The sequence below is a fragment of the Festucalex cinctus genome, chromosome 4 (genome assembly GCF_051991245.1).
Source record: "Festucalex cinctus isolate MCC-2025b chromosome 4, RoL_Fcin_1.0, whole genome shotgun sequence".
NCBI classification, from domain to species: Eukaryota; Metazoa; Chordata; class Actinopteri; order Syngnathiformes; family Syngnathidae; genus Festucalex; species Festucalex cinctus.
Genome location: NC_135414.1, coordinates 23170788 through 23185265, shown reverse-complemented (window position 1 = coordinate 23185265; position 14478 = coordinate 23170788). Strand labels below are relative to the sequence as shown.

The 14478-nt window shown below is 41.0% G+C and overlaps 2 protein-coding genes and 1 long non-coding RNA gene across 3 annotated transcripts in view; 1 reads left to right on the top strand and 2 right to left on the bottom strand.

The window, feature by feature from the left end:
- Positions 1 to 232: 232 nt before the first annotated feature.
- Positions 233 to 1375, bottom strand: LOC144017826 (calcium homeostasis modulator protein 6). The gene is made up of 2 exons (XM_077519764.1): positions 813 to 1375; positions 233 to 411 (listed from the first exon to the last, which is right to left on the bottom strand). The coding sequence occupies exons 1-2, from the start codon at positions 1338 to 1340 to the stop codon at positions 256 to 258; spliced, it is 684 nt and encodes a 227-aa protein (XP_077375890.1). The 5' UTR covers positions 1341 to 1375; the 3' UTR covers positions 233 to 255.
- Positions 1376 to 1550: 175 nt separating this feature from the next.
- LOC144017828 (uncharacterized) lies at positions 1551 to 14234 on the bottom strand. The gene is made up of 3 exons (XR_013283263.1): positions 10372 to 14234; positions 10223 to 10278; positions 1551 to 2256 (listed from the first exon to the last, which is right to left on the bottom strand). It is a non-coding gene; the product is annotated as an uncharacterized LOC144017828 (long non-coding RNA).
- Positions 2941 to 14478, top strand: part of nptnb (neuroplastin b) — a 33977-nt gene continuing 22439 nt past the window's right edge. The window contains exon 1 of the mRNA XM_077519763.1: positions 2941 to 3617. Within this exon, the coding sequence (XP_077375889.1) occupies positions 3542 to 3617 (76 nt within the window). The 5' untranslated portion in view covers positions 2941 to 3541. The remainder of the gene's footprint in view (positions 3618 to 14478) is intronic.

The window sequence follows — 14478 nt, the reverse complement described above, 5'->3', positions numbered from 1 at the left end:
AAGACTTCTTTCTTGAAGCAATCTCAGTCCGCTGAATACAACCATAGTATTGTAGTATAGTTGGTTTCCTGGAGAGGAACCGAATTCCTAATTTGGGTTTTGAGCTGAAGAAATTGGGAAACCTTGTCAAAAAACAAAAAACAAAAACAAAAGTCTGTTGGTCGACTATTAGATCGTTCACTGATAACAGTCAGTCTTTGCATCTTGACAGACCATTTTCGGTGGCCGTGAATGGTCAGTTTGTTACAAAGCATGTCAAGACGTCCTGGTTCGCAGAGAGCTCATCCTGAGGACGGTGAGCTCGGCGACATCGGCCTCCTGCAGCTCCTCCACTTCCTGTTGGCAACTTTGCCTGATCACGTAAACTACCAGACCCACGCAGATGACAATGAGCAGGACGATGCCTAAAACCTGCCACACAGGAGGATAGAGTGGCTCAGGAATCATCAAGAGTTATTTTCTTGCAAGAAAGAGGAAAGATTGTACTGAGTAAACACCCACAGATGGCAGAATTCAAGGTCTTCTGACTAACAGATGCAACTATATTGCTAAAGAGAAACTACCTGGTAATTACTGAAATGTAATTGTTGACTTGTAAGTTAATTCCTTACAAGAGCAGAGATTGTACCAAGCAAACATGTTGGGAATACAGCATACAAGGTCTTCTGACTTAGAAAGTTACAGTAAACATAAGATGCCTAGTGATGGCAAATGTACAATAGTACATAGGCTTGTCGATCCTGGAAAATGTCCCCAGAAAGAGTGTGTAGCTAACCCAATCCAGAGAAAAAGAGTTCAGGACGTCCACTCACCTGAGAGAAAACAAATAGCTGCTGCGAGCGCAGCATGAGATCTTGCCGGGGGACACCTCCATCACTTATTGGCTCGCACCACTTCTGCGGAGCCGCCCTGTCCACCAGCACAAATCTACCCTCCCAGTCTGTCATAGCGCAGGCGAAGTACTGGCCGTCCAGGAAGAGCAAAATGAGCCAGACGACGGCGGGCACCACGCTGGAGAGCGACACGCTCCGGCGACACCACGCGTCGCAGCGGCACCCCTGGATGATGAGCATCAAGGTGAAGGCCATGACGGCCGGGATGATGAAGAAGGCGGATGAAAACACGCCGTTCCACCTCGGGTTGCACGGACACTCGAACTCCAGCTCCACCAGTTTCTCCAGTCCCATGAGGATGAAACCAAATGCCACGTTTGAGACCAGCGGACTGTTGCTAAGTTCGTCTTTGAGCCTGGTAAGCCATTGTTGTCGACTTTCCATACTAGATGGGCCCAAGAAATGAAGAGAGTCGCCGTGAAAAGCCCAGAAGTGTTGTGAACACATTGGCAACGGCTAAGTGATGCATGATAAACGCAGGCAGCCCTAAGTTGTCCCCCTCGGGCAACATACCGCACTTCCACTGTGATTGGTTTCGAACAAAGGAGGCGCTTGCACCTCCACAGCCTATTGGTCGGGGGCCAAGGTTTCAGGTGGGGTTACTTTTTAAACAAACTGGAGGGAGGGCTGCAAAGTGGAGCACAGAGACAACGGGGATCGCATGTCGGAGTTGAGCGCTAAGTCACCTCAAGTAATGGCTGACTCATAACTGCCTTGAGTATTTTTTGCTTCAAAACCTTGTTTCACAAACGAAGTTTGTGTGTTTTATCATCAGCGCGATTTTTCATTTTACACCACAATATTATTTCTACCTCTTCTATAATGTAATGTGAGGTCTTTAGTTACATCAGCTGCCTTTATTACCTGTTTGTTTTTAACTATAGTAAATGGTAGATCACCCAAAACCAACAATAATTATGATCAGAAACAAAAGCACTATTCTAATGCTAAGTTATTTCCTTCATTTTTTTCCAAACATTAATACAATAAATCACTTGCACTTTTATTTATTTTTATTTTATTTTCATAGCAGTGATACTGCTTATATAAATGTTGCTTTTGAGAGAAACCGCAACTAAGTGTTCTGTATGGATGCTGTCACTGTTCGCCAACTGAAGTATGTTTCCTGAACCAAAGACAAATTTGTTTGTGTGTACTGATTTGTTTGTGTACAGGAGCCTATGTGAACTGACAGTTCACTGTATTTAATTAAAACACAACAATATGGGCAGCGTGGTAGTTAGCAAATCAGCATCACAATTGGGCATTTTGAGATTCGAACCTGAGATCTGGTCTTCTTGTGTGGAGTTTGCATGTTCTCCCTGCGCTTGCGTATACGTTTGACAGGTACGGCAGCTTCCTCCTGCATTTCAAAAACATTCATGTTAGATTGATAGAAGACTCAGCCAACCTATCTATCTATCTATCTATCCCCCGCGACCCTTGTGAGGAATAAGCGGTTAAGAAAATGGATGGATGGATGGATATCTATCTATCTATCTATCTGGCGCTGCCTTCAGGGACAGTCTGAAGTCACGGCTTTCCTCGCAGAAGAGAACAAGGTCGTTTCTGTGGACACTTCCCCGAACTGCCCGCATGAGGTCGCACTTGCAGCAGCGCATATTTAATAACAAGGGCACACGAGAGGGGATTAACGAGGAGGCCATGTTGAACTTTTCAAGGGGATATGCTTGCACGCTTTCATATACAGTGTGCGTGTGTGTGTGTGTGTGTATATATATATATATATATATATATATATATATATATATATATATATATATATATATATATATATATATATATATACAAAACACACACACACACACACACACACACACACACACACACACACACACACACACACACACACACACACACACCATCATCAAGCCTTTGCGTCTAACATAATTACTAGCCGGCAGGGAAGGACGCGAGCGTCTTGGTGAAGGCCATCATCATCATCATCTCTGTCGACCGAATTGCAGCATTAATATTGCACGAGAGAGAGTGGGGCTATAAGTAGAGGAAGTCACGTGGTCGCCAGCGCGCACTTCCTCCAAAATACATGATGAAATGATGAAGGAGGAAGAGAAGGAAGAGGTGCACCTTTCGCGCCGCGTGAAATAGACAACAAACTGGGATTGGTAGTGGTGGATAATAGAACTGTCGCTATTCTTGCGCAATTACGCGCTATTTTAAAGCCCTCAGGAGTGGAGAGAGACAATGCGCATCAGCTTGCGCATCTTTGAATCTTCCCAACTACGCTTTGGACAATCTCCCTGACACCCCCTCCCTCCATCCTCCTCTGCAATCCGACGAGGCTTTTCCGCCGCCGATGGCCGCACATCGGCATCCCTGAAAGCCGCCGGCCGCTTCCACACCATCAAGCGCCCCTTTTTTTTTTTCCCCTCCAGCGGAACCACCCATCGATTTTGTTTTTTCTCTCCCTCTTCTTCAACGCCAAATCGAGGAATCTGCTGCCATGCTGCGCGCGTCTTTTCACCTCCACCACTACCATCACCATCATTATTCTTATTATCATTAGTCGAGCTTGTGATCAACACAAGATCATTCATTTCCCACTCCCCTACCCTTCCCTCACCCTCCCTTTGCATTTTTTCCCCCCCGAGTGAGACCACGACGGGATGCGTCCTGGTGCAATGATGCTGCTCTTGGTCCTTCTGGGCAACTTGATGCCGCCCTTCGTCACGGCTCAAAACGGTAAGAATCATAACAACAAGAATAAGAAAAAACAAACAAACAAACACAAAAACAAACATGTGACCCGTGGCGTGACTGATGCGGAAACAGTAGAATAATAGAGGGGGCAAAGTGACTTTAAGAGGATTTGGACTGCACTGCACTTACACCCTAGATGCAGGGTAGGCTTTAATAGAGTCGTTGAGAAATGACTTTGTGACTTTTGTGCAGGTTGTCTGTCCCTTAATGCATTTTCTTGGTGGCTATACTAACCTCTGTGTCTCTAAATAGAGGATCACTTCGGTTGTTCTTTCGTGTTTGCTGGGCTTTGAATAAGACTTCGTGCTGCTGTTTTTTTTTTTTTTTTTTAAATACCCACGGGCAGTTGGCCGCCCATTCATCCCTGTCCTCAAGACTCGCCCAGTGTGTTGTACTGTAAATAAATACTAGGCCCATGCGACTACAAACATGTCTTTTATGCCCAACTGCTTTTGTGTTTAAGTTATTATTATACCTTAATTGCCTTATGAGTTGAATTAACTTCATGTATCTTTTTTTTTTTTAACAAATGAAATGAATTGACATGCCACTAATCCATTCCACGGTTCCAAAAAACACCTTTTTTTGTTGTTGTTGTTAAATGCGTAAAATAAATGAAATAGTACTGCACTGTAAATGTAAATAGTAAAGAAGATAATAAAGCATAAATATAAATGTAATGAAATAAACTTATTTCCAAATTCACCTGTTTTGCATATTTTTTTCCAAACCTATCCTGAAAAAACTCACATATTTTTGTTGGTGTTCCATGAATTCTCCTCATGCATAGAATGAAAAAGAAGTTTTTTTTGCTACTCTGGTGATAACGTGGTTAACTCATTCACTGCCATTGACGGAAAAAGACGTCAAATGATGCATTTTTTTTTGCTGGTCTGGGAATGAATGTGTTAATGATGGTTTGAGCAAAGTGATAGCATGCATGCTGGTTTTGCCCATGTGTGCCGTCACATCAGTTTGTCCTTGGGTGTTATAGGCTAGTATGCTAGCTAAAATCTTTGATGAGCCTCGTGTGACCGTGGTTTGTTTGTTCAATAATTTAACTAGTAAATGCAGTAGTTTATGTAACATGGAGTCATGATTGTGAACATGCTATGCACGGTGTTGGCGGTGTTCTTGCAGACCATTGTAAAGTACAGTAAATCATTCGAAATAGACTACTGTACAGGTCTCCACTTTAATTGCTTAGCTAAAATATTGTATCTATTGGTGTTTACAAACCTCTTGTGGATTTTTGCTATTCCTGGCAGGGTTCTGTATCAATCCCCTGCCAATAGCTCACTCTTTATAGTACTAATTCACTGTATAATGAAGCCAAAAGTCACATGCACTGACAACCGTTATTTGTGTTGAAGTGTGCCTTCAACTTTTGCGTCTGTGCCATGTTCCTTACGAGTGTTTTCGGTTTTGTATTTGTGTTTTTGTATCATCATTCAATAAGCGTCTAAAGGTGTGTTTCTCATACCCCCCCACTACCCCCCTCCACTTTAATCAAGCAGCTGCCTATATAAACCCCACTTATAACAACCAACAGGTCACAAGTTGACTTAAGCACTCCACAATGTTATAGTTTGAAGTCGAAAAATGACCTGTTTTGGTATCAACAACACAGACGTTAGGGTTTGCTGAAATCAAAGGCAGTCGGAAGACTCGGCAAACTAGCGGCGGTGACTCAAGCGTGTTGACATATTTGACTAAAAATTAGGCTGGTAACACAGTCACTTGCAAAATGCATGCCCATCACAGGCTTCTGATCTGCTCAAGTTCTTGCAACAATCATCAGTACACAACTGAGGATTGTGTAAAATTTGTGGTTGTCTTTTTGTTTTATTATCAGTAACTTTGACTTTTAGACAAAACAAAAACACTGTTGCCAAGTAAACAGAAAGACAATGGTAACACTATCATTTTGCTATTTACGCCAACTAAATTTGTGACTTGTGTGATTTTTATGTTTGCCATTTTAGCTCCCAAAAATGGTGTTGTTATGTTAACAAACAGAAAATATCAATTCAACTGAGTCACCTTTAAGAAACACCTGCAGATGATTTCCTGTTTTCATTGTATTTGCTGCCCCTAACTTCCATCTTAAGGGAGCGTGGTATTTCCTTTCACTGTTATGCAGGTGACGATCAGATCTACTGTATGTCTCGCTAAGGAAAAGAGACACTTTCTACTTAAAGCCACTTTTGTACTGTAGGAAATCAAAGGCCGGATGACAGAACTTAGAAACAGTTATCAATGATTCTGTCACATCTCTGCTAGACTGATTGTTAATACTCGATATTTTGGAGTCAGCCAGTCTTCTCTCAAGCGTCTCTAGTTGGTCCAAATTGTTGCTGCTCTCTTCCTAACTGGAGCTCATAAGAGGGAGCACATAAATCCAATTCTGGCCTCTCTCCCCTGCTCATTTTTGCGTTCATTTAATATTATTATTTTTTTGTCTTCAAATCTTTAAATGTTTTTTTCCGCACCTCCACTTTTATGCATCTGCCCGGTGCCTGAGGTCAGTGGACCAGACGCAACTGGAGGTACCCCCAGGACTAAGTGCAGCCCCAGAAGGGATTCGAGCTTTTTCTGTTGACAGTCACACCCACTAAATGACCTCGCTTTAAACGTTCAGCACTCTGCCTCCCTGTCTGTCTCTAAAACACGTCTTAAAAGACATTTTGAGAATGCTATTCCATTTTTTTTAAGCTCCAAAAACGCTATTAGTAGAGAATGCTGTATTGTTTCACAAGTTTTGACTTTGAGACAGCTCTTGTGTAATAGTCCCTAATTTCTTGTGCATCTCCAACTTTTTCCCCCTAAAGGATAACTTGTAATTTTCAGTACAACTGAGTGATGAGCAAGAAGTAATCCTCATGGGAGGGGGGAAAAAAATATCAAAAAACAAATGCAGGGGAGGGAATTACTGTGCATTTTTAAATACAAAGCCTAATACCCTGCCTCGTCTTTACTGGAGGATAATCAGACATCCACCGTGAGATTGTTAATAAATGGTGCATTTTGAGGGTGGGATGAGAAAGGTTGACGCAAACCTGCACTGTCCTAGTTTAAAGATAGTTTAATTTGACCCATTTCAAACAAATAATGCACTATAGAAAATAGTATGACAATGTAGCCGAGTGGATTAAGGAGAAAATAAGTGCATAATCACAATGGTTTCAAACAAAATCTTATCCCAGGGATTCCGTTCTTTCCTTTTTTGGGGTCTCTGTGGTGCTAGGAGTGTGACGTGAGGCATTTTCCAATCTTGGCTATGTGGAAAATCGTATACTGTATCCCATAATCCTTCTATTGTTGGACATATCTGAAGAGAGGGGTTTTTGTTGGTTGAGTAGGTGTGAAATGAGAAATTTGTGTGTGTGTGTGGGAGGATAACTTACTTTAATTCTACTGAATGACACAATACATGTCAGCTGTTTTTTGAGCCCGAAAGCCGTTCAATTCTCCGACACAATTCCGATTGGAGGCCAAGCGATGCGTGGTTTCTTATGTAATGTCGGATTTTCTGCGGTATTACAGCTTTCAGGTAGTGATGCGTGGAGAACTAATAATTATAAGTGCATCAGATGTAATCACCGTTTTCAAGTAGTGGGGGGGGGAGCAGGTCGCAGGGGGAATCCGTAGCTTTTTTCCTCCTCACGTTCATCAGGGGAGAAGTGAAGTGGGCGGTCGAGTTCTTGCGATAGATATGAGTGCAAATAGTGTTCCCCCATGCATCCCTCTCGGCCATTCTGCCCGTTTCTATTTTTACCGGCACGACACGACAACGTGGGTTTAAGGTCCTTTTGTGAAAGTGAATCCATTAACGGTTAATGGATGGCCTCCTTGCGCACAGCTGCAGCCGCCTTGCCAAGACCTGTGATGACGCTGCCAGCCACGAAGCCGTTAGACGACGCTACACCAGGAAAAAAAAAATGATAAAGATATACTATAGCTTGCTGCTAATGCTGTTATACATGTAATAAATTAAAGACAGTGACAGAGCCCTACCACAAGTAAAATTAAGAACTGTGAGTAATTGTCAGTAACACCACTAAAAATGTTTATACGATTTATGTAATTGCTTATTTTAATAGTTCAAACTGTATTTTCCACTGAGAAAATATGTAATCACCTTTATTTCCAATGGGAAAAAAATAGGTCTAAATATGAACAGTTTGTTTTGTACAAATCTTTAAAGCAGTTACCCTGCCAACGTTTATTCGTGATATTATTGCACAAAGACACAAGCAAGAAGGCTGCACCCACAAGCACTGCACTAAGCACGGGAGTATAATAAGCGGTATTTTGCCAATAAGTGGCCCTTTTGTTCCTCTTTATTTCCACCAAGCGTTGCAATCAAGAGAGGCGGGGTTTGCCTTTTTAAGACTAGCATTATAAAGCTGCATCCGATCCAATCAATAGGGCTATGAGAAGAAGGAGCGACTTGTCCATTATCATGTTTCTTGTCCACGCTCTGGACAAAAGGTCCATTTATGAATCTGGAAAATATACTATGGGCCTCTAGCCAGCGCTTCGACCGAGTCGTTCTTGCTCTGTGTGAAATCTGATATGGACCCACACTGAAGGCAAAAACACACAACAGGCAGACATGGACGGACAACTGTGTAAAATGAGCAGGGATTTTATATAAAGCGTAGATTAGATAGATAGATAGATAGATAGATAGATAGATAGATAGTTAAAATATATCATAATAAACACTGACTAAGCAGTAGCAATACTTCTGCTTACTCATCCACATTGCTACTGGTAATTATCTGTAACTATCATGACCTGGACCCATGCGCTCAAGCTAACTCACCATGGTGCTCATCCTTCAAGGCACCACTGCATAGCTGTTTGCCTTGCATATTTTATTATCAGTAGGTGTAATGGACAGATTTCCCACTATTTCTGTTAATACAGTATTGTGATTTTTAGACATGCTCAAATGTGTCAGGTTAGAGAGAAAAGGCTACTTAATGTGATAATGATGTCAAGTTTAGCAAGTGCATCAAGGTTAAAACAAGCTATTAGCTAGGGATACTAACATGGGGTCATGTGAAATCTATCGGTTTTGCTTCAAATTGTTTGACTCTGCCTGCTTTGAGCTCCAAAATACAATAAAAGGACATGTTTAGCGGTTGTGATTACAGGGCCGGATTAGAGCGTGCCTTCCCAGCAAGGGTTACTGGGATTTAAATCTCATTAAACTGTTGCCGGCTTGCCGCTCGACTATGATTCGAATGACATCGTACGGGAGCGGTTTCACTTGAATTTCTGAATAACAGCGACACTGTGTCACATGGCTCCCCCACCGTGACATTACATAAGGTGTACTGTAATCCCAGTGGTATCAAGCAATGTAGAATGCTAACTATGACCGCTCTGATGATTTTAGAACCCATATATACAAATAGATAACACTGCTAAATTTTGACTGATTGTTCATTTATGACTATGTTTCACTGATTGTTAATTTATCAATATGTTTATTATTAGGCCTATGGATGTAGTTTGCAGTGCAGTGATGGAAGTGGTTCCGTCTTGGCTGCTTAGTACAGGATGTCAGTCTAAATGAACAATAATAAAAAATGAGAAGATGGATATACAAATTAATGCACCTTTACTGATGACAAAGAAAAATAATCCCAGACATTTTGAAGAAGGTTGAAAATTGTCACAGGTTGACACTGATACAATGACCTCACCATATTTTCTGTGATTGTTATCTAATAGCCAGTTTTTTCGTTGGCTTTATTTTGGGCAATACCATCATAGAATGGTCTCCAAAAATGAAAATGAAAATGAAAATGAAAAAAAATGTAATAATGACTAATATACAACTGGAAGTAGATACTTATTTTTAGATTGGGGTAATGTAGAGACAAACGTAACACACTGTCCAAGTTTTTCAGTACAATATTGGCCAAGTCGACAATAATAATTAAATTTAAAAATTGATATACTAATCATTAATGCACCTTTTATTAAGAGAATGTGTAGGGGAAGTGTTGAGACGAAACCAAGAGACAGCCTTGGCTGCCCCTTACATTCTGAAAATCAACATAACCTAAGACTACTCTACGGACATTTCTTTCATGTAGGGAGGTTAAAACCTTGACTCTTTTTTTTTTTTTAATCAATACAAGCTCTTAATTTAGCTTCAGCAAAATGAGCAGGTGCTGAGTTGTGCTGAATATAAAAGGGAACAATTGACTGTCATGTAATTTGTAACTAATGGGCCACTCCATTGGATGCTTTGAACCATATTAATGTCATGACACACTCGTGTGAGCTTTGCGGTAAGCTTGACATTGCAAAAAGGCTAGCTAGGACCAAGCTGTATTATGCTATGCTAAAAGGCTATCATTACTGTTTAAGAGTGAGGCTATGTGAGCGGTAGCCAAGTCATCTTGTTTGGTAATAATTGTCAGGGCGAGGAAAGTTAAAATGATTTTGACATACAGTGGTCAATTATACACATTTGTTCAGACAAATTCAAATGTCCTGTCAAAAAAAAAAAAGAAAAAAAAAAGTTAATTGCTGTGTAATAAAACCATATAGGAAGTACTCACCCTTTGAAGACAGAGTTTTTAGGTTAAGTTGCACATCTGGACCTTATTACTCTTCACTGCCATGCAAGTGTAAAAAAAACAAAACAAAACAAAACAAAAAAGAAAGAAATTACCCACTGTATATTACTATTTATAAGCAATGTACTCACTGTTAACTCTTAAGATGCTGCGATGGACAAGGCAGACGACACTTGCACTTCATGTTGGTTTGCCCCCTTAACTGGAGAAGGGGCGGGAAGAAATCACAGTATGTGGTTATTTTGTTGTTTGCTTCAAACAATTTGTTGTTGAATAGTGGACATTTTATAAATGCAAAGAGAAATTGTTGTGTCTTTAACAACTTAAGGAGGAGACCACTCGAAGCTTGGGTTTAAATGCAACTCTTTACTGAAGCGGACTCGAGGCAAATCACAGACAACGAGCAAGAAGAATCACTCCGCGCATGTGTACAGTGACGTGTATTAGAGGAGGTGGTAACTACGCTCTAAAAAGTAGATCCATACACTACAGAAATGTATTGGAAAAATGAACTATGCATTTAAAATTGTTGCCATTCATCTGGTTAGGAATTCTGTGGTCTTATGTGGCCACCGCCATCATTTAAGTTATGACCATCCTTGACATACAGAATAAAAAATCTTGTCACTCCTGCTTAATTGACAAAAAACAAACAAAAAAAGTTTGAAAAATCAAGTCAATTACAATATCAGCAGCTCTTGTGTTTGGTTATAGTGCAAAATCTGTCACAGATACAACACACCCACAGATGCACCCACTACCACTTCACCACACATGCACGTCACACACACACACGCTACCTTGTTGCATGTGACCAGTTCAGCGGTCCTTGGGGGGTTTTCCTACTCGCTGCTCTCTCTGTCTGCCTTGTGGGAGTGCAGATGGGGATCCAGGTTGTAGGCAGGCAGCTGACTCACTCTCAGGCTGCACGGCGCTTGTGTGCGGCTTGATGTTGCCTCTCAGGGGAGCTCTCTTTTATACCGACATCAGTGGAGTAACGCTTTAATGCTTAAACAACTCGGATTTTTTTGCACGACTGCTGCTGCTGAACAATCAGCCTTTCTCTCATTGCGTTACCCTGCTTAGATTCCTTGTAAGCCCAAACAGCAACTTTCAACAGAATATTCGAGTTGGACCAAATCAAATCTTATGTTATACATAGAAACAACTATGATAGTTCTAATACAGAAACTGTAATCCTCTGCTGAAAACGCTCCATTTAGTCTTTGGCATATAACACCCTGGACTTGTCAGTCAATCAATAGGTGACCTTTTATTCAGTGGGAATGAAGCCTGGGCAAGCTTCATGAACGTCAGCTTGGTGAATTGCAAGACTTCAACTCTCTATTTTGGCCACATATGAAAGACAGGTTTTTGCAATATTGTAACCTGGACTGGTCACAAATCAATACAGAGTTTGAATCAGAATGGGACACTGAGTAGTAATCTAGCACCAAACACAATGTATGAAAGTCTGCTATGTGAACCACCTCATTGATTAATAGATATAAGATGTTCCTAAGACCTAAATTTCTGTCTATAGTATATTTACAAACTACTTAATTATTAAACACTCCAGAAATTGATCGTAAAGTCATAATGAATTTTGGCACCCTAAAGCCATTTATTCACCATTATGTACAATTTATTTTATTTCTCACCAATAGTGTTATCCATACAGTATAGGATACCGGTAAATAGAAGATATACCACATTAATTAAAGGTGGTAGCTTGCGTTGCGTTAGTTTGCAAAAAATATTTGTGGGGAACTAATCTCGCTTTTTGGCCAAAGTAGCAGAGTACATTAACACTAGCTGCATTCTTTTTCCGGTATTACTTTGAAGTGAGAATGGATGGATGGATGAATGGGTGCCAGCTGTTCTGTGTCAGCATGTTGAACCGCACAGCAATTGCGCTAGCCCATTTGTTGAGTGTTTGTAGTTTGTTCCGTGCGTTAATTCTCTCCCGCTGCATACAAATTACGTCCGGCTATTTTCTTCCTCGGGCTGTCACCTTGAACCACATTTAATTGGCTTTTTAATGCATTCATATTCTGTTTTTATTATAGTCCGTAAGAGTCGATGGCTACCTTTGCCATGAGCTGAGCTGCTCAACGCCTCACACGCATACAATCATAGTAAGGAATGTCACAGTAAATGTGTCAAATTGAAATTCCGCTTTTACGAGTGTGGGCGTATTAGACTTGGTTTCACCCTCTGGAATTATGTTGTGAGCTTGATGGAAGCAGATGTTTGCAGAGAAAAGAAACAAATGCTAATTACTCTGTATAACTGGAGGCATCGCGCAGAGAAGCTTGCATTGTAAGTGCACTTTTTTTTTTTTTTTTTTTTTTTTTTAATTCCCACTAAATTCTCCTCACAATTGCTGCTTCCATTCTATCCTATTCATTTCCATCTGGCTCAGAGACACGAGCATGTTTTCGGCAACAGAACTGTTACTATGGTTACCAAGTAAAAATTCATGTATTGTTAAGTATGTGAATTTTTTTGGCTGGACTTCTGACATTCTGCTCAAGTCAACTTGCCAGATGACAGAGATCACAAGTTTGGGGGAGACTGAATTTCCAAATAGAATGAAGCCAAATGGCAGTTTAAAAAAAAGAAAAGAAAACCAAACAACTTAATTCAAAGCTAGGCAGTGGAATCGTGGTTAGTATGTCTGTCTGACAGTCAGGAGATCTGGTGCCCAATATCTGAGTCAGGTTGTATGTTCTTCTGGTGCTCGCAAGGGTTTTCTCCAGGTATGTTGCCTTTTTCCCAAAATTGCGAAAACATGTATGTTAGGTCTCTTGCCGGCCAACGTCATCTGGGATAGACAACGGCTCACTTGTGACACAAATGAGGATGAGTGCAAGAGAAAAAGGATGGATGGATGGATTGATGGATGGACAGACAGACGAACAGTTAAGCTGCAGGCAACAATGAACTGGCACCCCCATACCCCAAGAATCTGGGAGGTGTGCCAGACTGAGTTTGAAGTAAATGGGAGCGTCAGGAGGAGTTATTGCATCTTTTCCTTCATGTCAGTAGGAGGTGTACCTATGAGTCTCTTCAAGGTAGGAGCTTCATCACACACAAGACGTTTGGCCAAGGTCTGACCTTGTGGAGTTTAGTTATTAGAGTTATGGCGTGTCATCAAGTTTCAAGCCGCCAGAGTACACGAGGACAAGACATGCAATGATGAAAACTCAATTTCTGTACAATTTGGCATCGGCAATCTGTCTAGTAGTTCATATTTGGCAGCAATCGGATAAGTCTGTCTTCACTGACGTAAAATGGCTCCCAATGCCCAAATGGGTTTTTGAAATTATTTTGCTGGTATACTCACGGTAGACACCAAATTTCAAGTTGTAAGTGAAACTAGCTTCTTTGACTGAACTTTCCAAAAATTCGTACCCTTATGCTGAATGTAATTTTCATGCAAAAAGTTGTTTTTTAATATGGTAAATACCACATAAATGGTGCTATATCGAGCCTAAGAACAATGACTGAATCCAATCTGTTCCACATAAATGAACGTGTACGTAGTACTCCAGTTTACTTTCTGCTCATACAAGTCAGTAGGGGCTTCTATTAGGAAAAAAACCCGACAGTTTAACAGCATCTTTGCTCCAATTTCCTCTGTCTATCGAGGACAAAGTTAAGTTAAGGTCGTTTCTTTTTTCTTTTGTTTACAGCTGACAGGCTTTGGGGGAGGTTGAGAAGAGTATCTGTGGTCCAGGTGATTTGTCATTAGTTGAGGTTCATTAGGGCTGTCAGTGTGTTGTTGGGCTGACTACCGATGTGGAACTAGAGCGTGAAGGAAGCCCAAACACACACACTGGTACACGTGTAGCTTTGACACTTGATGGGATCCCACTTCATCAACAATACTGCAGTGTTTCCTATATAGGCAGGGAGATGGTTCCCAGTGGAATACTATTGCCTGACGGTGTTCCAAAGTGTCACTCATTCAGTGTTCTATGGAGGAGAAGGTTGTTTGACTCTTCTTTAAATGGAGTTTGGGAAAATAAATAAATAAATAAACTGCTCTTGAATGTCCTGCTCATCCAAATTGAAGGTCGGTTGACCTCATTTTTGCTGTCACAGCAATATCTGCTCGGGATTAAAGGAGATTAAGTTCCGTTCCCCACCACCAATGTGGGACATTTACTGTGATGGGCTGTTATTAGATGCTAGTTTATGTATTTAAATACCTCTAATGTCCCATAGAGAAA